Source organism: Peromyscus maniculatus, chromosome 10 (assembly GCF_049852395.1).
Source record: "Peromyscus maniculatus bairdii isolate BWxNUB_F1_BW_parent chromosome 10, HU_Pman_BW_mat_3.1, whole genome shotgun sequence".
Taxonomy (NCBI): domain Eukaryota; kingdom Metazoa; phylum Chordata; class Mammalia; order Rodentia; family Cricetidae; genus Peromyscus; species Peromyscus maniculatus.
The window spans coordinates 101,530,978-101,556,414 of record NC_134861.1 but is presented as its reverse complement, the minus strand read 5'-3'; the positions used below and the strand labels follow the sequence as shown (position 1 = coordinate 101,556,414).

Genomic DNA, 25,437 nt, shown 5'->3' with positions numbered 1-25,437 from the left:
ACTTTTACACATCTCCAAAGTCAGCTTGGTATATTTGGGAATTTGGGCGTAGCTTCTCTTACTACTTCCTGCTGGAGGGGGGCGCTGTATCTTATGGGGACACAAAGAAAATTTTAGGATCATGGAGTAGTCCGTGAGACCGTATCATCTGAGCCAGTTGCCTTGAAACAATTCTGGATGTTGGATCATCTGGGCCATGGTGTCATCGGAGACCTTTCAGGTGGTCTTGGCTGGTCAAACCTGATGTATCTTAATCTGGAACAAATCCATAGCCTCTGGCTTTCTGTGGAAACAAAAGCAGAGCCTCCTTTCCAAAGCAACATATCCTTACATCCAAATTTTGAAGTTAAGGTACCTTTAAAACACACATTTTGGCATAACTCAACAGCTTTTGCAATCAAATGTTTCTCTTCAGTTACGAATATCAAAGAGAACATAATCCAGAGTCTCTGTGTGGTAGCCATCTTTATGTGGCTTATGTTTTATATTACCTTGAGCCTATTGCTTTAAACTGCAGCCTTCTAAGCCTGAAACGGCGCTGTGGCTGCTGGCTCCGCCCACTTCAGCTTCCCAACATGGCGGTGGTACGTTTTCCACCAGCTCTGGGAGCCATCGTGGGTCAGTGCTTTTATCCAAACAGCGTGTAGCCCAGAAACCTCTTTTTTTTGTACTAGCAAAGGCTAAATCCACCATGCAGCTTAATGTGCCACTTGCAGAGGCCTCATTCCCGCCATACTGCAGATCAAGCTTGCATGCTAGGAACCCGCCAGTAGCTCAAACCGGCAGGCTGCCGCTCATTTGAGAGAGACAATTAGGAAGCTGTTTTTAGTTCCGTTTTAGAATTTTTTCTCAGGTTTTAGGTGGAAACTCTTGCCAACACGTTGGGCGCCATTTGTAGCTAGAGTTTTCCTGCTTTGCCCACAGTCAGGACAAATCTTTGTCACCCGCCAGTCCCACAGCCTCTCAGACCCAACCAAGTAAACACAGAGACTTATATTGCTTACAAACTGTATGGCCGTGGCAGGCTTCTTGCTAACTGTTCTTTTATCTTAAATTAATCATTTCCATAAATCTATACCTTGCCACATGGCTGGTGGCTTACCGGCGTCTTCACATGCTGCTGGTCATGGCGGCGGCTGCAGTGTCTCTCCGCCTCAGCCTTCCGCTTCCCAGAATTCTCCTCTCCTTGTCCCACCTACTTCCTGCCTGGCCACTGGCCAATCAGTGTTTTATTTATTGACCAATCAGAGCAATTTGACATACAGACCGTCCCACAGCAGGCAGGCCCAAATCTGAGGATTGTTCTGCCCCTATAGGTCCCTGTAGCCCACTGCTTTGGCTCCCTCGGGCTCTACAAGCGCAAGTTCTGTGTGGTCTGCCGCAAGAGCCTGGAGGTACCTGCGCTCCGCTGTGAAGGTACCATTGGGCCTGTGGTCCCCTTGGAACTGAGCTCATCAATCAAGGGGCCTGATCTCTACTGCTCTGGGTAGCCCAGCCATCCTCTACCTGTGGCTTGTCAGTGCATGGGTAGTAGGCTCAGGATAATTTTGGGGGCTCCAACGGTAGGAGCCTACCAGGCAAGAAGCAATTAGTCTAAAAGAAGCTGGTTCAGGATGGCAGGGGTTGGGGTTGGAGCATGCCCAAGCTAAGTGGTCAGTGAGGAGGGCAGGGGTATGGCAAGAGGCCCCTAACCTTGCCCACCCCCCAGTGTGTGAGCTGCACGTTCACCCCGAGTGTGTGCCCTTCGCCTGCAGCGACTGTCGTCAGTGCCACCAGGATGGACAGCAGGATTATGTGAGTGTACAAGTACTGGGGTAGGTTTGGTAGGGGTAGGCTGGCTGAGCTTCTGATTGTCCTCCATCCTCAGGACACATATCACCACCACTGGAGGGAGGGGAACCTGCCTTCTGGTGCACGATGTGAGGTCTGTAGGAAGACTTGTGGTTCCTCAGATGTGCTGGCTGGTGTACGCTGTGAGTGGTGTGGTGTACAGGTGAGCATGGGAATGGGATGAATGGGGCCTTGGGTGTGGGACAAAAGACAGCTGAAGCCATCAGGCAGGGTAGGCTCTATGACAGGGTATATGTGGAGGAGGGGGGGAAGTTCCTTTCTTTCAAGTTGTCTACATCCTATTGTTTTCTGGGTTATGGAGTAGCACCTCTGGCTTTGTGCACCATCTAGATGGGTGCTTAGCCTGATGGATATAGCAGCTTTCTGCCCAAGGTGCCAGACTTATACCTTTGTCCTACCAGGCCCACTCAGTGTGCTCCACAGCACTCACACCTGAGTGTACGTTTGGGCGTCTACGTTCCATGGTATTGCCTCCCTCATGTGTGCGCCTCTTATCCCGAAACTTCAGCAAGATGCACTGCTTCCGCATCCCTGAGACTATGGCCTTGGAGCTTGGTGAGGCATAGAGGTGGGACTGGGGTATACCCTGTCTGGGCCAGGCACTGAGTACAAGGGCTTTGTCTGTCCTGCAGGTGATGGAGACGATGGCCTAGATGGAAGTGCTGCCACAGGCATAGGCAGAGAGATGCAGACAGCCACAGAATCCAGTAAGTATGCCACTTAGCTGTCACTCTGTCCTGCCTAGTTTCAGGCCCCCAAGATTCTCAGCTGCTTCCCTCTTGCCTAGCCAAACAGACCTTGAAGATCTTTGATGGCAACGATTCCATGAGGAAAAATCAGTTTCGCCTGGTTACAGTTTCCCGCATGGCTCGGAATGAGGAGGTGATGGTAAGAGTGAGCCTATGCACAGAGGTGTGGTACACACTACCATACCTGGAGCACTCTGCTTACCTGGCCCTTCATATCTGGCCCCCTTCACAGTTGGCTTCCTCATACCTGCCTCCCTCACCTCTTCCCTTCACCTGGCCCCACATACTTGGCTCTACCCTTTACAGGAGGCAGCACTTCGAGCCTACTATATCAACGAGGACCCTAGAGACTTCCAGCTGCAGGCACTGCCCTTAACCATACTGTCTGGCAATGCCCAGGCCCCGGGGAAGGCCGGAACCACTGAGGAAGAGGCTAGCAAAGGCTCTGGGCCCCGGGATTCCATGCCTGAGGCCTGGGTCATCAGGTCTCTGCCTCGTGCCCAGGAGATCCTGAAGATCTACCCTGGCTGGCTCAAGTAAGACTCAAAGCATAAGATCTGATGAGGGAGGGTTAGGGTGAGGACCCAAAGCCCATACTTTGAGTCTGTCCCCCACAGGGTGGGTGTGGCCTATGTGTCCATCCGTGTGAACTCACAGAGTACAGCACAGTCTGTGGTTCAAGAGGTTCTTCCGCTGCTTGGACGACAGGTATGTACACTGTCCATTCCCATCCAACTCTGAGGTCACCTGCCCAATGGGCTAGGCTACTATTCCTCTGAATGTCCTGTGGATATGGGGGTTCTGTCCTAGGCCTGATGTTTTGCCCATGCTGTATAGGTTGAGGATCAGGGGAGATTCCAGCTGATTGAGGTGCTCATGAGCAGCAGACAAGGTAAGTGGGCTGCATTTTCAGATCCTTTTATGTAGTAGGGTTGGGCCTGCTGCTCTGGGAGGCCTACTAGGACATTGGGGCTAGACCATGCCCTTCTGATCAGTCCCACCTAGACTCACTTGCATGTCCCAGAGACTCAGAGCAGCTGTTTATAGAAGGGAGGAGCCTAGCGCTGACATGCTGTGTCCCTCAATCCTACAGTCCAAAGGACAGTGCTGATGGATGAGGAACCTCTGCTAGACCGACTTTGGGACATTCGACAGGTCAGTGGGTATAGACAGTACTTCCAGGGAACTGCCAGCCCTTAGCCATGGCATATACTGGAATGCCACCAAGGCTGTCCACTCACCTGCCACCTCCAGAGGAGCATTTCTTCTCAGACACTATAACCTCCCCAATCATCAGCTGATGTCCCTGGCTGGCAGTATCCTCTATAACATATCACCTATTTCTGGCTGGGAGGCCTTGAGTCTTCATGTTAGTTAGAGTATCCAAGTTAGTTTCCTCAAGAGCTAAGTGAGGCGATGGAGAAGTGCTGCTGCCATGCTGCCCAGCATTCCCCATTCCTGTTCTTCCTACAGACATCTGTGCGCCAGGTGAGCCAGACGCGGTTCTACGTGGCTGAGAGCAGGGCCATGGCCCCACATGTCTCCCTGTTCGTGGGTGGCCTACCACCTGGCTTGTCCCCCCAGGATTACAGCAACCTGCTGCATGAGGCCATGGCCACCAAAGGTGTGACCTTGGGCTATCCAGGGCTCTGGCTGGGAGAGGGTCCTGACTGGGCAGTGGAACTGTGGTGCCAAACCTAAGTTCTCTTGCCTCCTCATGCACCATCTGAAGCCCATGCTCAGTTCCCACCCCAGGCCAACCAATACGGCCCTCACTGAGAGGCTTCTGGTCCCCCTCCCCTCCCATTTCCTAAAGTATTTAGTCTATGCTTCTTCTGGGAGGAATCCCTGTACATTCAGGAGTCAGGGACCTTGTTTGGGAATAGGGCATGGGTAATTCCCAGGGGGCTGACCCCAAAGGATGGGTCAGGGCTGCTTGGGTGGGCTGTGTTCTGGATGTAGATGCCCTTAGAAGGGAGGCTGGCCCTAGATTGGGAGGTCAGGCCCAGGCTTCAATATGCCACTCTGACTGCAAACTGTCTATGCAGCTGCTGTGGTGTCTGTGAGTCACGTCTACTCCTTACAAGGTGAGCTGATGTCTGGTGGATGTTCCTGGAGTCGGGTGGAAGAGCCTGCTCTTATACTGTCTTCTCTATATCCACATGCCTGGAACCATCCCTTGGTTTTGTTTCCTCGTTCACATCTATTGCTTTTGTTACAATATGGCTGAGATTTTAGCTGTTTCCCCCCAATCTTTGTGGGCCAGCATCTTTTACGGGGCAAGAAAGGTTTCAGATGCACTGCCATCCTTCTTGGCATGTGAACCCAGGATTCTCAGAGACCATGCAGTGCTCATGGTACTAGATTTGGGTGCAAGTGGTTGGTCGGGGAGATGAGCCTCTTTACTCACTGCTGGATCCTGAATTCAGCCTGCTGTCTGTGGGAATACTTTGCTGTAAGTAGCCCCTTACTGTGGATGCTACTTATAGTCAGCTGACATGAGCTGGCTGTGGTCAGAGCTGGGGCTGGTACTTGTAGTGGAGGCTCTACCTAGGTGCCTGGTTGGCATGGTACACAGGAGAGATTTTGGGGGTGTGATATCTTGGGGGTGGATTTCATAGACCCTGCCCTGAATACCATTTGGGTAGGATGCACAATATATCCTTCTCTGGGCACCTGGGGGTAGGATACACAGGACTCCTCACTGAGTACCTTGTGGATGGGGTGCATAGGACATCCACCCTGAGGTTTGGCCCACCTGTGGCAGGCGCAGTAATTCTGGATGTCACCTGCTTCGCGGAGGCTGAGCGGCTATACATGCTGGCCAGGGACACAGCAGTACATGGCCGGCCACTGACTGCACTGGTGCTTCCAGATGTACTGGTAAGTGATTAGGACTCTGAGACCAGCTTAATGCCTCAGGACCATCTCCTCATTGCCAGATGGCTGGTACATGCCACTTGGGCCTATCTACAACAGCCCAAAAGGGACAAGGTTGACCTTGACAAGGTTTACATCAGAGGGTCAGAGGTCAGAGAGTCAGTACTTGTCCAAGGTTTCTGAACGAGTGAGACATGATGCTTAGGATCAAGGCTGGTGGGCTGGAGAGATGGCTCAGAGGTTCAGAGCCATGAGTTCAATTCCCAGCAACCACATGGTGGCTCATAACCATCTATAATGAGATCTGGCGCCCTCTTCTGGTGTGCAGGCATACATGCAGGCAGAACACAGTATACATAATAAATAAATCTGAAAAATAAAACAAAACAAAACAAAGGACCGAGGCTGGTTTCACATCAGGAATGGTGAACTTCTAACCAGCTGGGATTACCACAGGACACAGCTCCAGCCCACTTAAGGCCAGAGTGTGTTGTGACCATGTGCCTACATCCTGCCAGGCCCTATCCTTTTGAGTATGATATTGGCCCCAACATTTACCCATGTGGCCATGTGCCTAGGGTTATTTCTGGCTGCTAGGTGGAGCTCCCTGACTTCAGATACCACTCTTACGACCTAGCAATGGTTGGGAAGAGGTGCACCCAGAAGGCAGCAGAAAGCAGTGGAATTGCATATGAGGAGTACCAGAAGGATTTATGCCTGGTCTCCACAAAGTGCCCACAGGTGTCCATGGCTTGATTGTACCCCAAACCCTGATCTTGACTTCAGACTCAAGTCTAGGAGGAACAGAATTCAAGTGGAATGAGTTTGGGAGACTGGCAGGCTTAGGCAGTGCCTACAGGTCCCTCCTGCCGCAGCCCACTGGTCCTGCCCTGGAAGTAGCTGTTACCAATGCCTAAGGATATAGAGCTCCCTGTATGTTTAACTAGGTACTGTCATCACTAGCTCTGTGGCAGTTAAGCACTGAGGCCATATAGTTTCTATTTCCTGTCAGCTGCCTGCCCTGGGGCAAGTGAGTAAGTGTTGAGTACCAGCAGCTCTGCCTATCCAGTGGGTACCCCATCTCAAGTATGTCCTTGTCAGGTATAATGTAGCTCCTGTGCTGCTGTCCACCTTTTGTCTGTACCTGGCTTGTGTGTCTCCTGTTACCCAAAACCACTGTAGAGACCTGAATCAGCCTACTGTGTCTAGGGAATGTCTCTTGGCATTATATATGGGAAGATTGCCTTTGTCCCCATGATCAGCAAGAGATGTGTGATTACCCTTGTAAACTGAGCCCTTTGGCTGCCATGTGGCAGATAGGATCTGGAAATTCCTGGGTCCCAAGGGGTATGTTGGTAGCTTTGAAAGGGCCAGGTGTCACTCCAGCTGGCTGGTGGTAACTGGTAGGACGTATGGATTTCCGACAGGAGCCTGTGGTTTCATGGATAAGAGAGTAAGAATGGTCCCTTGACATGTTAGAATATCTTTTCCCTTGAGAGCACCACCATGGCTGCTTGGAGCACTAAGCACAAATGCCAGGGACATATCCACTATGAGAGGTCAGTAATGAGTTGGAGATAAGTATGTGGACTGCTTAGCCTCAGGAAGGACTGGCTATGGCTTGGTAGGCTTGGAATCTGAGGCTGGACATGGCTTAGCAGTTCCTATGTGGGACCTTGACCCCAACATAATTCAGTACCCCACTTCTCAGCACACGAAGCTGCCTCCTGACTGCTGCCCCCTCCTCGTGTTTGTGAACCCAAAGAGTGGGGGCCTCAAGGGCCGAGAGCTGCTCTGCAGTTTCCGGAAACTGCTGAATCCACACCAGGTCTTTGAGCTGACCAACGGGGGCCCTCTTCCTGGGTGAGTCTGGAGTTTTCTGGCATGTGGAAAAAGCAACCCCTACCTGTCTCTAGCTAGTAGGAACTCCAAATGGGACTGCTGGAATAATTAAGTCCTCTATGTGGCCAGAGATGGACATCTGAAGAGTAAAGTGCTGCCCAGGGCAAGAATGAATGGCTAGGTCTTGGCCTGGGCAGCCAGGAAGTAGTGGCAGAACACTGTCTCCCACACAGGTTCCACCTTTTCTCTCAGGTGCCCTGTTTTCGGGTACTGGTGTGTGGTGGAGACGGCACCGTGGGCTGGGTGCTCGCTGCCCTGGAGGAGACAAGACGCCATCTGGCCTGCCCAGAGCCGTCTGTGGCCATCCTGCCCCTGGGTACAGGTGGGCTTAGCCATCAACTTGAAGGATGGGGTCTCAGGGCTGTCCCCACTGTGGGTTATGCTAGAGATTCATGGTGGTATGTGGATTATGCTGTCTTTCCTGTTTCCTAGGGAATGACCTTGGCCGGGTCCTCCGTTGGGGGGCAGGCTATAGTGGTGAGGACCCATTCTCTGTGCTGGTGTCTGTGGATGAGGCTGATGCTGTGCTCATGGATCGCTGGACAATCCTGCTGGATGCTCATGAGACTGATAGTACAGAGAACAGTGTGGTAGACACGGAGCCCCCCAAGGTACCAGTGTGGCACCTGCAAGCATCTTACATTTGACTCCCCCTTTGCTGATGTGTGTCTTTCCTCCTGAGGCAGAGCAAGAGCTTGCTGACTGAAGCCTGTGGGGTTGTTGGGTTCTGCCCTCTCTGGGGGTGCTGTGGCATTTAAGCAGAGAGGTTACTAGGAACAGGTACTGGTGACAACAGAGTTAGAGATGGCTGGCACAATTTGGGACACTTGGGAATGGCTGGCAGGATTCTGAACACTGGGGAGTGCCTGGCCAGCATCCTGGTTATGCCCTGTCTCCAGATTGTTCAGATGAGTAACTACTGTGGCATTGGTATCGATGCGGAACTCAGCCTAGACTTCCACCAGGCACGTGAGGAGGAGCCTGGCAAATTCACAAGCAGGTACTAGTAGAGCTGGGCTGGGGGATCAGGTCACTTAGAGCAGCTAGCAGCTTTTACCTGGTAATGCAGGATGTCTACCTCTCCTGTGGCAGGTTCCACAACAAGGGTGTGTATGTGCGGGTTGGGCTGCAGAAGATCAGCCACTCTCGAAGCCTACACAAGGAGATCCGGCTGCAGGTGGAGCAGCAGGAGGTGGAGCTACCCAGCATTGAGGGTCTCATCTTTATCAACATCCCCAGGTGCTGGGGCTGGGCTCTCAGAGATTCTGCAGTTTGGGCCAGGTGCTAGGTCTGTGTCTGGTCTGTGCTTAACTTTGTATTTTCATCTTTTGGGGGCAGCTGGGGCTCGGGGGCTGACCTGTGGGGCTCTGACAGCGACTCCAGGTTTGAGAAGCCGCGCATAGACGACGGGCTGTTGGAGGTGGTGGGTGTAACGGGTGTCGTGCACATGGTGAGCACTCACTGGCAGGCTGGTGGGCAGGCCCTGTGGTACCCCTTGGGCCCACTAGCTAGCTCAGCTTTTGTCTTGCCTAGGGCCAGGTCCAGGGTGGGCTGCGCTCTGGAATCCGCATTGCCCAGGGCTCCTACTTCCGTGTTACACTCCTTAAGGCTACTCCAGTACAAGTGGATGGTGAGCCCTGGGTTCAGGCCCCAGGGCACATGATCATCTCTGCTACTGCCCCTAAGGTATGTTGGCAAGGTTGAGAACAGAGGTAAAATGGGTCAAGGTTAGAGCCATGCAGGCTGATGCTGTACAATAGCTAAGGCCAGGTGGGTCTAAACGTTGGCCTTCTGGGGCTCCAGGTGTCATGAAGCCCTGGTGAAAGCAGCTTTGCTCTTTGAAGCCATTGCCCCTCTTTTGTGGAATGGAGCCAAGAAGTATTCACTGGCCCAGAGGTCCCAGAGCTATCACTTGTAACGTCACTCTGGTCCTCTGACCCTCCATCCCTGCCTTGGAACAGGTTCACATGCTGAGGAAGGCCAAGCAGAAGCCCAGGAAGGCTGGCACCATCAGGGATACCCGAGTGGACACCTTGCCTGCTCCTGAGGGCAATCCTTAATAGAGGAGCCAAGATGAAGGGTCTCAACCACCCAGCCTTTCTCGTCTTTGGTTCTGTTCCAAGTCACATATTGGCTTGCCAACAAATGGACTTAGCTATACCATTGGCCATAGCATCTTCATGGGTCTTGGGATGTTTCCATCCCTCATCCTTATCCAATGTCATCTGCAAACTTAGTAGCAGGCAGGTAATGACCACTGCTCACTCTGCTACAGCCCCAGTCTATAGGACATGGGCACAAGGCTCTGGCTACTTTGTCTTCTATACAAGACTGGTATAGGATAAATGGAGCTGGTCCGGTTAGTCACACTCCTCCCTTTGAAATCTCTTACGAGTCCCTTGGGCCCAACACTTCTGGATGCAGGCCATCCAGGTGGGCCCTCTGATCTTATTTTGTTTTCTTTCAAAACAGTTAGCCCTATTAGGCCCTGGCCTAGCAGATACAGAATGCTGCTTGTTCCTCCTGCCCCTTTTAGGTGGGTGTGGCATCCTCAAGTTCCCTGGGCTCATCACCAGACAGCAGTTTGGGCTTAAGATATTAGTTGCAAGGTCTCATCCAGCTAGTGTCCCTAAGCTGAAAAGCTGTACCAAGAAAGGAGAATCTTTGTCTAACCTGAGACTAGTTAAGTTTAGGTGCCACTCATGTGTCACAGCTGGAGTATGTGCCAGGCCCTGAGTGTCCCTCCTCAGCCCTGGAGTGGTCACCTTGTGTCCAGAAGGGATCAGAACAGGGCCAGGTGGTACTTGGTTGAGGAGTGTGTAAATAACATTGGCTATTGTGGAGTGCTTAAAACTCCCTTAGACTCAACTTATAGCACTTTATATACATGCTGTTTGCCAGCCTGTAGCCCTTCCTTGTAGATGTAGAGCTTCTGCTCTGGCTCCTACATAAACCAAGGCAGCTCTGATGGCCAGGCCTTGCTGGGAGCATCAGGTTCACAGAATGAGAGAAAGCTCTCTTCCATCACCCAAGAATTCATCAGACCCCAGAAGAATATGTCCAAAAATAAGCTGTCTAGCTAAACCTGGTGGTGCATGCCTGTAATTCATTTCTTGGGGGCTAAAGCAAGAGAATAGCATGTTTAAGACCTGACTGGGCTACAGAGCTAAAGCCCCTGTTGAAAAGTAAAAAGATAAAAAAAAATGGGGGGGGGGTGTGCTAAAGATGTTCAGGGGGCCAGCCTCAGCCCTGGATGGGGGAGGACCTATGTGGGATGTGTCCTGTGATACCCCACAAACAAGTAAATGGGTCTAGATCCTTCTCCTGTTTGTATCACTGGGCCTGTGCCACTCTCAGAAGTGGCTATGGTGTGGACCAGGGGGTCTACCTGGCTGGCAGCTTTATAGGACCATTGTTCCACTCCCTCACCTGCTTCTGCCAAAACTGCACACAAGTGCATTAGGTAGCCATTTGTGTTCTCAGTATAGATGTTCCTCATGTTTACATCATTTTCCACATTCAAAAGAAACTGCAATGTAGTTTTTCACTTTTATTTCAGTCTATAGGAATTATTTGTAAATTGTGGTCAGTGTAGCATGTCCTTTGTATTTAAGTGAGACTGTCCCTTTGTGGAGTGTGTCCTGTCTCTGTGTGTAATTTATCACTACCTGAATGTGATCTAACTTATATCTGGGCCAAATACATTGTGCTGTCCTGTAGCTGCCTCTTGTCTTTGTCCAACTACTAGTACAGGAATGGGCAGATAAACTGTCAGTCCCACTAGGGAAGCTCTGCACTTGTGAGGATGTGAACCAGACAGCAACTTCTCAGCCTGACTTAGCCCAGACTCAACTACCCAAAGGTTCTGAGCAGAAGGGTGGACTGTGTGGCCACATGCAGGTCAGAGCAAGGAAAAGGGATGGTCCTCTCATCTTGGCTAGGTGCTAACTGCCTCAAACAACCTTGGTGACAGCCCCTGGCATCTTACTCAGGTTAGTCAGACAGGTCAATTCCCCTAGCAGTGTTGGGAACAGGAAGTGAAGAGGAAAATAAATAGGTAAAAGTAATAAAATCAGTTCCCATGAAATCTCTCATTGCAAAATGTGAACAATGTTCATACTCTTGAAATAGATCTTGATATTTCACAATGTACACAATACCCAGGCCAATAAAACCATAGCCCCAGGGTCACAACAAACTTCTACTGAGCCATCTCCACAGGATCCCTTACAGTATGCCTGGGATGGGCAGGTGTAGCTTCCTTGGCATTAACAGGGGGCAGGTAAAAGCTGAGACTGTGCCTCAGGTTCACCCTGGCCTGGTTGAGGGTGCTCTGGCCGGAGTTCCCATAGGATGTGAAGGCCTGCCAGGGCAAGGCGCACAAGGAGACGGAGCAGCAGGAAGGCAAAGGGCACTGCAATCTGCATGAGGTGGAAGATGGCTGTGCTGAACCGGCTCAGCAGGCAGGTGGCAGCAAAGGCCAGCAGGCTGGCACAGGGGTACAGTGCAAGCTTGGCAAACATGAAAGCATGCTCCTGCCCACCAAACTGCACAGCTGGCTGCAGTGTTTCTGTCTGGTGTAGCAGGGCTGCAGTCCAGATGGCAAACTGGAAGATGCTGGCCAAGAAGATGATGGCACAGCTGACGCGCACACGCTCCAGCTCATCACGGGGCTGTCGGGCAAAAGCTGAGGTCTGCTGGTAGGCCAGAGGGAGGCCACCCACAAAGGCCAGTGACAGTATGTTGAGTAGCCCCATGGTCTGTGTAGCCTTCCGGACATGCAGGAAGAGTGAATGGTGGGCAAACCAGAGCAGACCCACTGTAGCAAAGGAGCCGAAGTATGCCAGGAATTGTGGCCCATATGCACCCAGGGCAGTCACAAGGCTGCCACTGAATTTCTCTTGCACATCCTTGGGATCTGGAACGTTGTCCTCACTGGGAAGTATGAACAGATGACATATGTATCCCAAAGATGGCAGGACCAGAGGGGTATACCAAGCATCATAAATGAATTTGAGATTAATAACATGATCTTAGCAAACAAATGTTCCTTATATGCTACTTACATATATTTTGCATACTAAACAGTTACTCTTCTTCACTCAAAACGCAAATTTAACCAGTCCTGTATATTCTCTGCCAACTGGTGCCCTATCTGACAGCCAGGAATTGACAGATAGCTCTGGTTCGTTGGCCAGGGCCAGCTTTCTGAGGGTAGGATACCTATGAAAGAGAGCCCCCACAACTATCCTGAATCTTGCAGGCTGTGTTGGAACATAGAGTCTAGGAATGGGAACCCATCACCTGGACATGAACATCAGGACACCCCAGTACCCACTGCTTTCTCCAAACCAGCCAGAAGGAGGGACATAGGGTTGGGGCAGGCAAGAGCATGAGGGCTGTCATATGAAGTAAAACTCCAGGCAGGAAGTGGCAGCCTTCTCTTGGCTTTGATTTCCTGCCCTAACCATGGCTTCTTAGCTGTGAGTCCTTCAGCCCTGGCCACAGAATGGAAGCAAAAGGAGATTGTTCTGGAATATTCTTTAAATCTAAGAACTCAGGAAATCAGGTACTAATGAATATTCACTTCTAGCTCATAAGAATTCACAAATTGGGGCTGGAGAGATGGCTTAGAGGTTAAGAGCACTGACTGCTCTTCCAGAGGTCCTGAGTTCAATTCCCAGCAACCACATGGTGGTTCACAACCATCTGTAATGAGATCTGGTGCCCTCTTCTGGCCTGCAGTCATATATGCTGTATACATAATAAATAAATAAATCTTTAAAAAAAAAAAAAAAAGAATTCACAAATTATAGTAGAAAAACCTACTCAAAAGTATCAGGAGAATCAGTGTCAGATACAGAATATAAAACCAGAGTTGTAACGTGTTTAATAAAATAAGTATGTAATGGAATGACTGAGGAAACATAGGCCAGAGGAGAGCAAGGGGCTTAAAAAAAAAGGGGGTGGGTGGGTGGGTGGGTGGAGGTAGAGGAGACACTTGGAAATAAAAGTGAGCACCCACCAGAGCACTAACAAGAGCCAGTCCTATTAAGTATGAAAGTGGACAAGGTCTGAGGGAGCTGCCTGAATACTTCTGGGATGGAGAACACAAGGTAGCCTAGCACCTGTGCTTTCAGGTTGAAAGCAATGAACGGGATGGCAGACCTTTAGGGAAGGGGGCCTACATAAATCTCCAAGTACCCAAGGGGAAGCTAGCACGGAGTAATACCTTTCTGGAGTTCCTAAGGACAAAACACTCAAGGACATACTACCACCTGGAAGATGGGCCAAAGCAGCAGAATTAGGGTCCTTACCAAATGTCCAGGATGAGGAGTGTGGCCACGATGGCATAGACACCGTCACTGAAAGCTTCCACCCGTTCTTTGCTGAGGGGCGCATGCAGATCAATACTGAAGGGTTCCACATTGTGAGGTGGAGACTCCCTGTGGCCTGTGGACATGCCAGGAAAAGGAACTAGCCTAGGTTAGAGACCATCAGGCCAGTGTGGATATCACTGCCGTCTTCTCCAAGGGGCCAGGAATATACAGGCCAAGAGGGGAAATGATGCAGAGATGTTTAAAGGGCAGGAAGCAGCCAGGGCCCAGTAAACCCACCACCAGAACTGGGCTGAGCCCAGAAGGCATCACAGACTGCCTTGTTCCTACTCAGTGGTCCTTGGGAGTAGCCTGAAATCCAGTGGAACCTTCCAACATGCTTATTGTAGTGCTGTGCATGGTCACCTACCCATGAGCTTGTCTTTGCACCAGGCGGTAGCCTTGCTGATATGAGGGAGGAAGATGACAGTCACCATCAGCACATATGACTGCAGGAAGAAATAACAGGTCAGGGTGTTTCCCTGGGAACAGGGGCTGCTCACACCTCAAGTCTGGTCCCACTCTTCTGCCACAGATGGAGGGGCAGCAGGAGCAACAAAGGAAAATCCAGAGAACTGTCCTTTATGGAAATTAACTGTGTATAAGGGCAAAATCCCAAAAGGAAGGACTATTATAAAGGAGAAATGGATACCAGTCATGTACTTTCTGAGAATTTAGTATCCAGAATACATGAAGAATAGTAACAGCTCAACAACAAAAGGTGAGCATTCCAACTAAGAAATTAATGGGAATGGACTTGAAAAGACACTTCACCTGTGACTCTTCAGTCAAGGTCTGCTTGGCTAGATGCTTCCCATACACTGTTCTGTTCCATTCCAGTTTAGAAGTCTAGGGGTTCCTTGGACCCCACCCACTTAGCTAGAACCTTATCCCCTCACAAGATGACCAGCTAAGGCTTTAAAGGATGGCATCTGCAGCACTCACAGGCCTTCATTAGTCCATCTGTTTAAAACTTGGAATGTTCTTGAAATGCTAACCAAACATTCACTAATTTTTACTTATTTAATTTTAATTACATTTAATTACTAATTTTTTGTTTGTATGTATGTGTGACCATGTTTATGCCTGTTACCAAACATTTAAAGTAACTAGCATTTGTTAATTTTCAATATTCTTAGGATACTTTGGTAATTCAATGTACTTTCATAGTACTTAAGATGACCCTGCTCAAGCCGGCTCCCATAGCCTGCTCTGAAAAAACATTGTTTCAGCATTGCCTGTTCTTTCTCCTGTTAGCTGTCCTTGCTTTTTTCCAACTGTGCTAAGACATCCTCTGAGGTTCTCACCAAGTGCTCACCAAGGGAAAGAAGAAGAGGGAAAAGACAGCTGCAACAAAACACAGTGCTGGGCCACGGAGGACTAGGCGCAGGATATGCCGCCGGGACTGGGCCCTGTGTGTTGAATGCTGGATCTGTGGACTCAGCAGGTGTGGGAAGTGGAAAGCATACCCTACAATTAGTGCCTGTGGTAAAAACAAACAAATAAAACAAGCTATAGGGCATCAGCAGGTAGACGAAGCACCAGTTAACCCTTGAGCCAACATACACATTTTTAGGGGTTAGGAGCAAGAGGGTCCCTCCTAGATAGCCTCCTACCCTAGGATGTTCTGAGAAGCTGGGGTCGAGAAGAGGGTAGAAACTCTCATCCTATTCCAAGACTGTGAGGCCCTGGTTATGCCACATCCCAGGTGCATTTATGGGTAAGACTGGGCTACTTGAGATATAGATCAGACTTGCACACCGAATGGCAAACACACATCCACATCCTGTGTCCTTACCTGCACAGATCCAATGGCAATCACACACATGCAGAACAGGAAGATGCCCAGGGGCACATCAGGGAACGTCACCATTAGAGAAAACTGTCAAAAGAACCCCCACAAGACCCCCCAAAGGCTATCAGAACTAGGCTCTGAGGTGGTGTATAATGAGCTTCCTCGTCTCTGTACTGGGCACTGAGAAGAAAACTGTCCTAGTGTGGGGACAATGGCATGGGGCTGGGCATGGGTATATTCAGCTCTCCAACAGAACAATGCCACCCACTGCTTTAGGCCTTTAAAGCCACCATCATGTAAAATCCCTCAGATCTGAACTATCTGCATCGTAGCCTTGTATACTTTGGCCAACAACCTATATTAGAATTTTGAATGCTTGTTCGTCTGCTAGTGGCAATTATGAAGAGAGGCAGGTGGAAGCAAGGGGCATCCGGGACACTCTCAGTGGCCTCTGCCTCCAGCAGCCCTAAACTCCTTTTTCTATTCACACCAACCACTAGTTCTCTGGAAGTCTCTCCTTTTTAATTTGCAGTCCAGGTCTTGAACCTGCATTTCTGAGGACTGCCACACACAGATGTGCTCAAGGGAGATGTGTATGCAGGGAGATGATCTTTACTCACTGTGTAGGGTAGAAGGGTGATGGTCATCATACAGGCCTGCAGTGAAAGGAAAGGAAGGTCACAGTCATCAGAAAGCCTAGAGGGTAAGGGGCACTCCAGGAAGGCAGCAGTATATCTACAGGAGTTGTGGGGTGAGATATACCCAAGAAGCCTGTTTGTCTGTCCTGGACAGGAGGACTCCATGGGCCATCTGAGGAGCTTCCAGGAATGGACAAAATCCAGGTTGTGGGGACCCATATCTTGTCCTACCTTTCAGGAGGGCTAAATCATACATAAACTCATTTTTCAAAACAATTACTCACCAGGTTGAGCAAGGCAAGTGTATCATCTATTTTCCCAACAACCTGGAACAATCTAAAGTTAGGAAAAAGAGAAGATGGGCTATCATTCAAATATGGGTCCAATAATAATAAAATTAAAATGCACCTCCCACAGTATTTTCTAGTTAAAATATCATTGAAGATGTTACTTTTGATCAAATTTAAGAAACTACCAGCCGGGCAGTGGTGGTGCACGCCTTTAATCCCAGCACTTGGGTGGCAGAGCCAGGTGGATCTCTGTGAGTTCGAGGCCAGCCTGGGCTACCAAGTGAGTTCCAGGAAAGGCGCAAAGCTACACAGAGAAACCCTGTCTCAAAAAACAGAAACAAAAACAAAACAAAACAAAAAAGATACTACCTAGTGGGACTGATGATAAGACTTAGCGGGTAAAGGTTGCTTTTTAAGCCTGAGAACCTGAGTTTGATCCCCAGACCCACATGGTGTGAGGAAAGATGCAAATCCTATAAGATATCTTCTGATTTTGACACACTGACATACACTAAAATCTAACTTTTGAAAAATATAAATAGTACCAAGTGTATGAAAGTTTGAAAATTCAAAGAAAACATAGCTTATGTAGGGAAGCATGTACCTTTTCCACACATTCTTCCCATTTTGCACAAAGTTTGCAGAAATCTTTTGCAGACAGTCTTTTCATAGAAAGCCTCGAGGAAGACTTCTGCACAAAGGCAGGGGACTTTTAACTGTCCAGGGAGGTCCTGCTAAGGGCGGGACTAGCAGGGTGGCTATAAGCTACCTGTCCCATGAGTGAGAAACAGCCTCTGGGGATGTGGAGCTAGAGTTCTATTGTACAATACACTTGTTTTTTAGGCATTATATCTAAAATCCATTTTGAAGGAAAGAAATATTCTTTTCTTATTTTTTCTCCCCAAAGATTTCATACACTGCACCTGTTAGAAGTTGTTGTTTAACAGAGAGGTGGTTTTGTATGGAGATACTACAATGTAAATAGAAAACAAAATGGAGTACCATCCTTCAGGGAAACATGAGCACAGGCTGCCAAGAATCCTGAAGCTTCCTCCAATGCCTGGGCCCTACAACAGGGTTGCCCCCAGTAGTCTTTGGCTGTGGCTCAGGCTGCCACCCATCCAACTCTGAGCACATGGCCTTCTCTTGGACTGGACTCAGCTGAACTGCCATTCTCACTCTAGAAGCTACCCCTAGCTCATGTCAGTGACACAGGCTCATTTGGGCTGAAGTCTTAATAAACCAAATAGAAGGGGCTGCAACTCTAGAGACAGGAGTTCTGCTGCCTACTTACTGGTACTAAGACCAAGTGAGCACCCAAAGCAGGATGCAGAACAGATCTATGAAGGGCCTCCCTGGGCCTCAGAACCCTGCTGTTGATGTTTTTCACAGTGGGTGTGGCCCCTGATGAACGGACCATGATGCTGGTATAGGGAAGGTTGGCTAAAGTTGCAGGCAGGCACCCAGCACCCACCAGGCTGTGTGCCTCGTGAACATTCCATAAAGGGAGACCAAAAAGATAAAGCCTGCCAATTCTTGAAACAGAAAGGCCATCTATCAGCATAATCTTGCTTGGAACAAGTGTGTGACATGAAACATTTTGCTGCACTTTTAAATGTACTTTTAAAGAGCAGTGAGCTGGATGCCTTTAATCCCAGCACTTAAGAGGCATAGGCAGGCTAGTCGATACAGATTCACACCACCACCACTACCCCACACACACACACACAGAGCAGTGAAATCTTTACTAGGATCTGTGGATTTTTCTGTACCTTAAGCATTCTCTGAAGAGTATTTCCTTTGATTATGCTGATTTGCAGCCAGGAATGCAACACCTACATGCCCAGCTCTGCCTATGGAAACCTCCTGTCCCTCCTTTGCTACCCTGAGCAAATCATGACAATGAAGACCTTGTGTTAAAGGTCTGACTCCCTACCTGGTATGTGCTGCCCATGCCACAGTTACGATCAGAAATGTCATCAGGTAGACTGCAATCCTAGTAGCTAGAAGTTTCTGTATACTTTTGTCAAATTGCTGTATGAAAAGAACATTGCTATTAGAACAAAGTAACACATATCATTTCAACAAGACTTACCCTAATGCACAGTGAGAAGGTCACCAGGCTCAAAGTGTATGCAGTCTATGTCTGCTCCCAGTCTAATCTTACTTCTACTACACTTGTCCCACCTCCAGCCTCAAAGACGTCTTTTGCAGGTAGTTTTCCTAAAGCAATAGATTCCCTGGGTGTCACAGGCTGACACCATCACCTCAAGTGACAAAAAATCCTGGCTGTCAGCAGGTCTTCTGTCCAGGGAGAGTCTAAGCATCTCAACAGTCACAGCATAAGGCATACAAAGGACAAAAAAAAGGCATCTAGTCCTTCTACAAGGTCATTAATTTTCTTCTAAAGTATTCACTTTGGGGTTTAAGTTCCAACGTGTGAATTCTGGAGGGACACAGACATCTAGGATATAGCAAGGCTAGATCTAGCATAGTCATGGGCAGGGACACCTCTAAAAGTTCCCAATGAGATTACAAGCATAACGGGTCTTCCGTAGACACCACTTAAGGGGTTGTGGCTAGAACAGAGACCAGAGTACTAACAAAAAAAACTCAATCAAGGCAGAACTCTTACCTCTGAAATCATGAGCAGGGAGCCTTATGCTTTTTAAACATACTCAAAGAAACTCACTTTGTAGACCAGGTTGGCTTCGAACTAACAGAGATCCATCTGCCTCTGAGAGTGCTGGGATTAAAGGCTTGCACCACCACGCCCAGCTTTTTTGTTTGTTTTTGAGACAGGGTCTCTCTACATAGTCCTGGCTGTCCTGTTGGGCCTCAAATTCACAGAAATCGACCTGTCTCTGCCTCCCAAGTGCTGGGATTAAAGGTGTGCATCCCCACACTTGGTCTCTTCTTTTTATTTTGAGACAGGATCTAAGTTGCCCACACTGGCATTTAACATGGAAATCTTTTGCCTCAACCTCCAGAGCAGCTATTGATCACAGGCAATGCCACCAGGCCTGGAAGTTAAGTCTTTTTTTTAAAAAAAATTGAGCAAAAGCCAGGTATGGTGCCACATACCTTTAATCCCAGCACTCGGGGAGGGGGGGGGGGAGATGCGGAGCCAGGAGGATCTCTATGAGTTTGAGGCCAGCCTGGTCTACAGAGCAAGTCCAGGACAGCCAAGGCTACCCAGAGAAACTCTGTCTCAAAAAAAAAAATAAATAAATAAAAAATAAAATAAAATGTAAAATTTCAGTACCAGGGATTAAAACTACAGCTTCATTCATGTAGGCTAGGCAAACATTCTACCACTAAGCCATATCTGCTCACTATGCTTTTTAATTTTATTTAGGTTTTTTGAGACAGGTTCTCACTATATAGCCTTGCCTAGCCTGGGGATGCCATGTAGACCAGCCACTAGCAGGTACTTTCTCATCAGAACAGCTTTAAGCACAGCACAAGTGTAGTCTGATGCTCAAGTTTCTGAAAGTTTAATTTTTATCACAACACTATACCAGTGTTGTAACTATAGTTCGAAAGAAAAACCTCAGTAGTTCTGGGACCTCCCCAAAGATCTACCTCAGCTTGCGGGTATGGCTAGAATCACACCTAACTGTTGTGCTGGGTAAAGCTACAACCTGTTTCCTTGAGGCTTGTATGGTGGCATGCCAATCACATGGATGAAACCAAGAAAGGCACCTCAGTGCTGTCCAAGTATCAAAGTTGCTTCACTAAAGAACTACATGTTGTTGACTCAGGAAAAAAAAAAATCCCATAAAATTGGATATAAATGAAAATGCTTTTAAAAAGCTCTTTGCTACCCACACAGGATGGTTTGGTTGGGTAGACATGCTTCCTTTCCTCTCAGTGGAGGATATCACTACCTGTCCACCTAGCTAGAAATAAAGTTTCCCTTGCAGAAGCCTGTGCTTCAGCCCACCCCCACCCCATCCCCACCTACTCTAAGTGCATATCCTGCCAGGAGGAAACACGGATGTCCTGCCCTCTCAATAAATACCCTGCCTTGGGCTCTGCTGCCTGCAGATCTGGGGGTTGCCTCCCCAAGTCCAGGTTGGGTTTTCTTATTGGCCCACTGTACAAACCAGTCTGCTCCTGTTACCTGTTCTGGTGAGATCTCTGTGTGGGTCACAGGCAGGATCTAAAGAAACAAAGACAAAAATCACCAAGAGATACTTCTTCAGCTACTCAGAGGTTTATGGGCTTTTGACTATTGCTGGGCAGCCCCACCTTCATGAAAGGCTTGGGCATCTGACGCTGCTGCAGAAACCAGGGGTGGGTTTGACACAGTGGGCCCAACACTGACCATGACAGTGGCGATGATGGATAGCAGTGCATCACTGAAGCCCAGCATGCGGTGGGAGCTCTGGGTCCCCTCCTCGTCTCTCCTGTATAGGGATGAGTCTCCCTCAGAATCCACTGCCTGCTCCTGGGCCTGGGGCCTGGACATGGTGGGGCCACCGAGTTGTCACAGCAGCCTGGGAATAAGCGTAGCTCTGAGCATATCAGTGGGATCAGGTGGCCAACCCTGTGGACTTCAGCCATTTCAATGTAGAGACATGGGCTAGGTATGGAGACAAAGAAAGAGACACTTCACAAGGTAGTTCCTTCAGATTTCCAGCCACAGGCCAAGAGTATTACCATCACACTCATTAGTGAGCTCTGTGACTGGGGTGATATATTCTGTCTCAGTGGGAAAGCACTGATGATACAGGGTAGATGCTCAGTATACCATGGTACCAAGGAAGGCCTGAAATCTAACCCCAAATTTCCCCTACAAGCTGCTTTGTCAGGCTTGAGCACATCTCCTGGCTAAAGGTAATGTCCCTGAGGGCTATTACTACCTTAGCTCACAGGGTCTGGGATGTTTTTAAGTTTTTCAGAAACAATTCTGGGTAGACAATTGAGATGCCAGCTGAAACATTCTCTGGGGAGGAGAAATATTTGTGTCCCAGGAGCAAAGGGTTCCTGAAGTACAGCCTTGAAATCCACCTGTATGCTACACCGGACCCAGGGATAGAAAAACTAAGAACCACTCAGCAGCTACAGGATATGGAAGGGTGGGCCACTGGGAAGTATTTTCCAAGTCTCCACTTGCAATCATGGGAGAGAGGACAGGAATGTGGCAAGGATGATCAGAAGGATGAAGCTGTCAAGGGGGGGTGGGGGTAAGGTGGAGTATGCCCAAGCAGGGTATAGAAGTGTTCCTGGAAAAGCAAAAGCAGGTCCTGAGACTGTAAAAGGAAAGTTAATGCTTGGGTCCAGGAGGGCAAGCCAACCAGTGCAACAACATAAATGTACCCTGCTTTGGGACACATTTACAAAGACATGGGAAGGACAGCCTCAGGCAGCAGAGGTGAGAAAGGAAGCTGTAAAGGAGATGAGACTATGGAGTCACCAGCACAGTTAGGGGAAATGAGGTTGAAAGGTAAAATAGTCAGAGTAGAAAGTAGTGGTACTCTCTGGGAGGATGGGAAAGTAGGAGCCAGGATACTTGAAGGGTGAAGCTTTAGGAAGGGTGGTCATAAGCACAAGCCCTTTAGTAATGAAACAAGGTTATCATAAAGTATGACTGACTGGGTGTACTCTGAAGAGGATGCTGTTAACCTAACATCAGGTACCACATAATCAGAGGCAAGGGGGTGATGTGGCATGCTGCTCTAGCAATCAAGCACAAGCATTCACCAAGATGATACATAAAAAAGGGGGAGGGGGACAAAAGGCAACTAGCAATTTTCAGATAGGAAAAAAATAAGTTGCAAATAAATATCTATAAGGCATTCAGGCTGCGTACAGCTCAGTGGGAGACAGCCTGCCTTACACATAGGATCCCCAGCACTGCAAAAGAAAGAAAAAAAAAACAAAACTCTTTACTAGTAATCAAACACAACTGAAAGCAATTAGGTATCAATTACAATGGTAAAGCTCCCCAGTCAAGAGCTAGCTAGGATGTGAGGAGGATACTTGGATATATTAGGGAGCCACAAGAGCCATATTTGAACTGGCAGTCAGTAACAACTCTAGAGGTGTAGTAAACACCCTTACAGGGGAGGAGCTGAATCTGAGGGGACACAGATGAATCTGCACGGAAGCAAGGTTTGTCACAACAAAAAAGTAAAAAATAGGTGTTATTATTAAGCCATTAATGTTGTGAGGACCCTACATATGAATCCAGAGATAAAATTAAAACACAGTACTGAGAAGGAAAAAAAAAGCAGTTGCAAAAAAGCTAAGTTCTATGTCATCTTCCTTGTTCATGACAATGAAAATATGACAAACAAAACACAAAGAACAGATTTATTAGCTCCAGGATAAGCAGGTGGTTACCTGGATGGCAAGGGCAGGCATTGGGTAGCAACATGGCTTTTTGTTGTATCCCTTTAAGGCTCACTCTTTAAATCAGTGGTTCTCAACCTTCCTAATGCTACGATTCTTTAATATAGTTCATCATATTACAATGGCCCCCAACCATAAAATTATTTTCACTGTAACTTCATAACTGTAATTTTGCTATTATTACGAATCATAATGTAAATACTTGCATTTTTCCGATGGTATTAGGTGACCCCTGTGAAAGGGTAGTTCGACAATCCCCAAGGGGTCACAACCCACAGGTTGAAAATCAGTGCTTTAGATTATGAAGTCAAACCATGCCTGTGCTGTGCAGTTCTCTTGAGTTGCTGAGGAATACACAGTTGTGTTACCACAACCATCAAGACTGAAGGATTAGAGAGATGGCTCAGTGGTTGAAAAGCATTAGCTATTCTTTCAGAGAACAAGGGCTCAAATCCCAGCCCCCACATGGCAGTTCACAACCATCTGTAACTGGTACCAGGAGTTCTGATGCTCTCTTCTGGCCTCTGTGGGCTCTGCATGCATACATCCATACTCATAAAGACTGAAAGGTACTCCATCCTCAGTTAGCCCCTCTAAGCTTTCCATGCCTAGACCTTAGCACTTGGCAGATGCTGGTGTGACAGATGTTAGTGCTTCTGCTATTTACTGCTACTTTGCCATTTCCAGAATGTCTTGTGCTTGAGGCATATACTATGTGACCTTTTTAGTATGGCTTCTGCTACCTGAGATTGACCAATGTTCCTGAGAACATCATGACACACTTCTTTTTACTGCTGTCAGACTTCCACTGTGGTAAAGGTTCCTCTATTGGCTCATCCACTGACAAGCAGAAAAAGACTCATGTTTTCCTAGTGCTGGCACAGAGATACTAAGTTCAGAAATAAAATCAAACATCTACAGTTAACTGATTTTTGATTCTTGACAAGGGAGTAGAAATTATTTAATAGGGAAAAGAATGGTCTTTTCAACGAATAGTATAGGACAACTGAATTTCCACATGCCAAAGAACCACAACAAAATCAATTCAAATGGAGCAAAAATTTAAATTTAACAGCTAAAACTATTAAACTTTTAGAAGAAAGTTTTGGGGAAATCGCTACAGCCAAAGATTTCTAAAGATGGCACTAAAAAGCATAAGCAACAATCTGGGCATGATGGACTACACCTTTAGTCCCTTGGGAGACAAGACACAGGCAGATCTCTTCAAGTTTTAGGCCAGCTTGTTCTATATAGTGAGTTCCAGGAAAGCCTGGGCTATGTAGAGAGACCCTATCTATAGAAGAAAAAAAAGCATAAGCAAAAATAAATACTAAAGTTGAGCTTCATCAACTATACCTTTTGTGATTCAAAAAAAAATAAAAAATAATCTATAAAATATGAGAAATTATCCATTCTTCTGTTGAAGGGCATCTAGGTTGTTTCCAGGTTCTGGCTATCACAAATAAAGCTGCTATGAACATAGCTGAGCATGTGCCCTTGTGGTATGATTGAGCATTCCTTGGGAATATGCTCGAGTGGTATAGACTTGACTGTCCTGCTATTCTAAGGGGCAGTACTCTTCTCTACTATACCAGGAAGGGTTAACTCTCACTGGTTAACTCTCTTTGGGCTGCTCATGGCTCCCATCTAAGAACATGTCAGTACCACACTGCCCTTTTAGCTCCCACATTCTTCTCTATAAACCTCCTCAGTTACCTGCAGGTACCATCTCTACTTCATCACTTTATTCCTCCACGTGTGATCCATGAAACTGCTGCTCACCTACTACCTACCTCACTATGGCTAATGATCATCTTTCATTTCTTTTCTACTTGACTTTTAGAGGAGGTAGTTTCCAAAGGCATCTTTAATAGCATACAATTCTGGGAAGATTAAGATGTTGATTTGAGCTTGAAGATCAACTTTTTAGTCCCAAAACACATACTCTACACAAGGGGCTGCAACCTCATGTGGCTTCAGGAACCACAGAGGTAAGGAGATGGGTGGGAACCCCATGACTTTGTCTCACCTAAAGTGGGCAGCTCTAGGTGGTTGACATCACACAGGATTCTGGGTCCAGTACTGCCAGGTGCCTTTTCTACACACGTTGTGAAGCTTTTTTTTCTTTTAAACTTAACGTTTTTCAGTCTTAATGTTAGCAACTAGTTCATCCTCCCCCATACCTATGTGGGCCAAAACATAAGAACGCGTGTCTGTGGATCATAGGCTGGCTGCTTGTCCGATAGACAACCTCCTCTCCCCAAACGGGCATTACGGGACCCTAGGGTGGGCTCCAGGCCTCGCTTTTACCTTGAGGCGTCAGGCGCGAGCGGCGGGCTCTGGGGCGGTCCGCAGCACGCGCCCAACGTCCCGCGACGCCCCAGCCACCGAGGCTGGACCCGGCGAAAGCAGTCGTAACTCGGGCCAGCAGAAGCGACCGGACGAGGTTAGGGCCAGATAGCGACCAGCCCTCTCTGCACCTCTCCGAAGCTTGCCACCCATGGGGGCTGCAGCCTCTGCGCCTGCGCATCCGGCTGGCTCTGCGGAAACACGCGCCCTTCCGCTTGCTGCGTCGGGGCGGGGCCGCGGCGTCGC

The 25,437-nt window shown here is 48.3% G+C and overlaps 2 protein-coding genes across 14 annotated transcripts in view; one reads left to right on the top strand and one right to left on the bottom strand.

Moving 5' to 3' along the window:
• Dgkq (diacylglycerol kinase theta) overlaps nucleotides 1-11,101 on the top strand; it is a 16,403-nt gene extending 5,302 nt beyond the window's left edge. The window contains exons 3-23 of one of the 5 annotated variants that reach the window (XM_006985804.4): nucleotides 1,317-1,416; nucleotides 1,709-1,794; nucleotides 1,868-1,993; nucleotides 2,253-2,406; nucleotides 2,484-2,558; nucleotides 2,639-2,739; nucleotides 2,907-3,136; nucleotides 3,218-3,308; nucleotides 3,438-3,492; nucleotides 3,694-3,755; nucleotides 4,074-4,224; nucleotides 4,649-4,687; nucleotides 5,368-5,483; nucleotides 7,192-7,343; nucleotides 7,556-7,704; nucleotides 7,815-7,993; nucleotides 8,282-8,382; nucleotides 8,475-8,621; nucleotides 8,721-8,832; nucleotides 8,916-9,068; nucleotides 9,344-11,101. In XM_006985804.4, the coding sequence (XP_006985866.1) occupies nucleotides 1,317-1,416; nucleotides 1,709-1,794; nucleotides 1,868-1,993; nucleotides 2,253-2,406; nucleotides 2,484-2,558; nucleotides 2,639-2,739; nucleotides 2,907-3,136; nucleotides 3,218-3,308; nucleotides 3,438-3,492; nucleotides 3,694-3,755; nucleotides 4,074-4,224; nucleotides 4,649-4,687; nucleotides 5,368-5,483; nucleotides 7,192-7,343; nucleotides 7,556-7,704; nucleotides 7,815-7,993; nucleotides 8,282-8,382; nucleotides 8,475-8,621; nucleotides 8,721-8,832; nucleotides 8,916-9,068; nucleotides 9,344-9,442 (2,478 nt within the window). In that variant the 3' untranslated portion in view covers nucleotides 9,443-11,101. Of the gene's footprint in view, nucleotides 1-1,284; nucleotides 1,417-1,708; nucleotides 1,795-1,867; nucleotides 1,994-2,252; nucleotides 2,407-2,483; nucleotides 2,559-2,638; nucleotides 2,740-2,906; nucleotides 3,137-3,217; nucleotides 3,309-3,437; nucleotides 3,493-3,693; nucleotides 3,756-4,073; nucleotides 4,225-4,648; nucleotides 4,688-5,367; nucleotides 5,484-7,191; nucleotides 7,344-7,555; nucleotides 7,705-7,814; nucleotides 7,994-8,281; nucleotides 8,383-8,474; nucleotides 8,671-8,720; nucleotides 8,833-8,915; nucleotides 9,069-9,343 lie in introns of those variants that run through there. The other 4 variants (XM_076547107.1, XM_076547108.1, XM_016004318.3 and 1 more) reach the window with 4 other exon arrangements.
• Nucleotides 10,918-25,437, bottom strand: Tmem175 (transmembrane protein 175). 9 transcript variants are annotated; one of them, XM_042257835.2, is made up of 12 exons: nucleotides 25,153-25,415; nucleotides 24,872-25,025; nucleotides 20,813-21,070; nucleotides 20,609-20,647; nucleotides 18,419-18,516; nucleotides 16,477-16,528; nucleotides 16,175-16,210; nucleotides 15,558-15,641; nucleotides 15,078-15,242; nucleotides 14,130-14,208; nucleotides 13,700-13,835; nucleotides 10,918-12,317 (listed from the first exon to the last, which is right to left on the bottom strand). In XM_042257835.2, the coding sequence occupies exons 3-12, from the start codon at nucleotides 20,954-20,956 to the stop codon at nucleotides 11,651-11,653; spliced, it is 1,500 nt and encodes a 499-aa protein (XP_042113769.1). In that variant the 5' UTR covers nucleotides 20,957-21,070; nucleotides 24,872-25,025; nucleotides 25,153-25,415; the 3' UTR covers nucleotides 10,918-11,650. The 9 variants fall into 9 exon arrangements, with proteins under 9 accessions (XP_042113769.1, XP_042113770.1, XP_042113768.1 ...); XM_042257836.2 differs by having other exon boundaries at nucleotides 20,813-20,984; nucleotides 25,153-25,384; XM_042257834.2 differs by lacking the exon at nucleotides 24,872-25,025 and having other exon boundaries at nucleotides 20,813-20,984; nucleotides 25,153-25,437.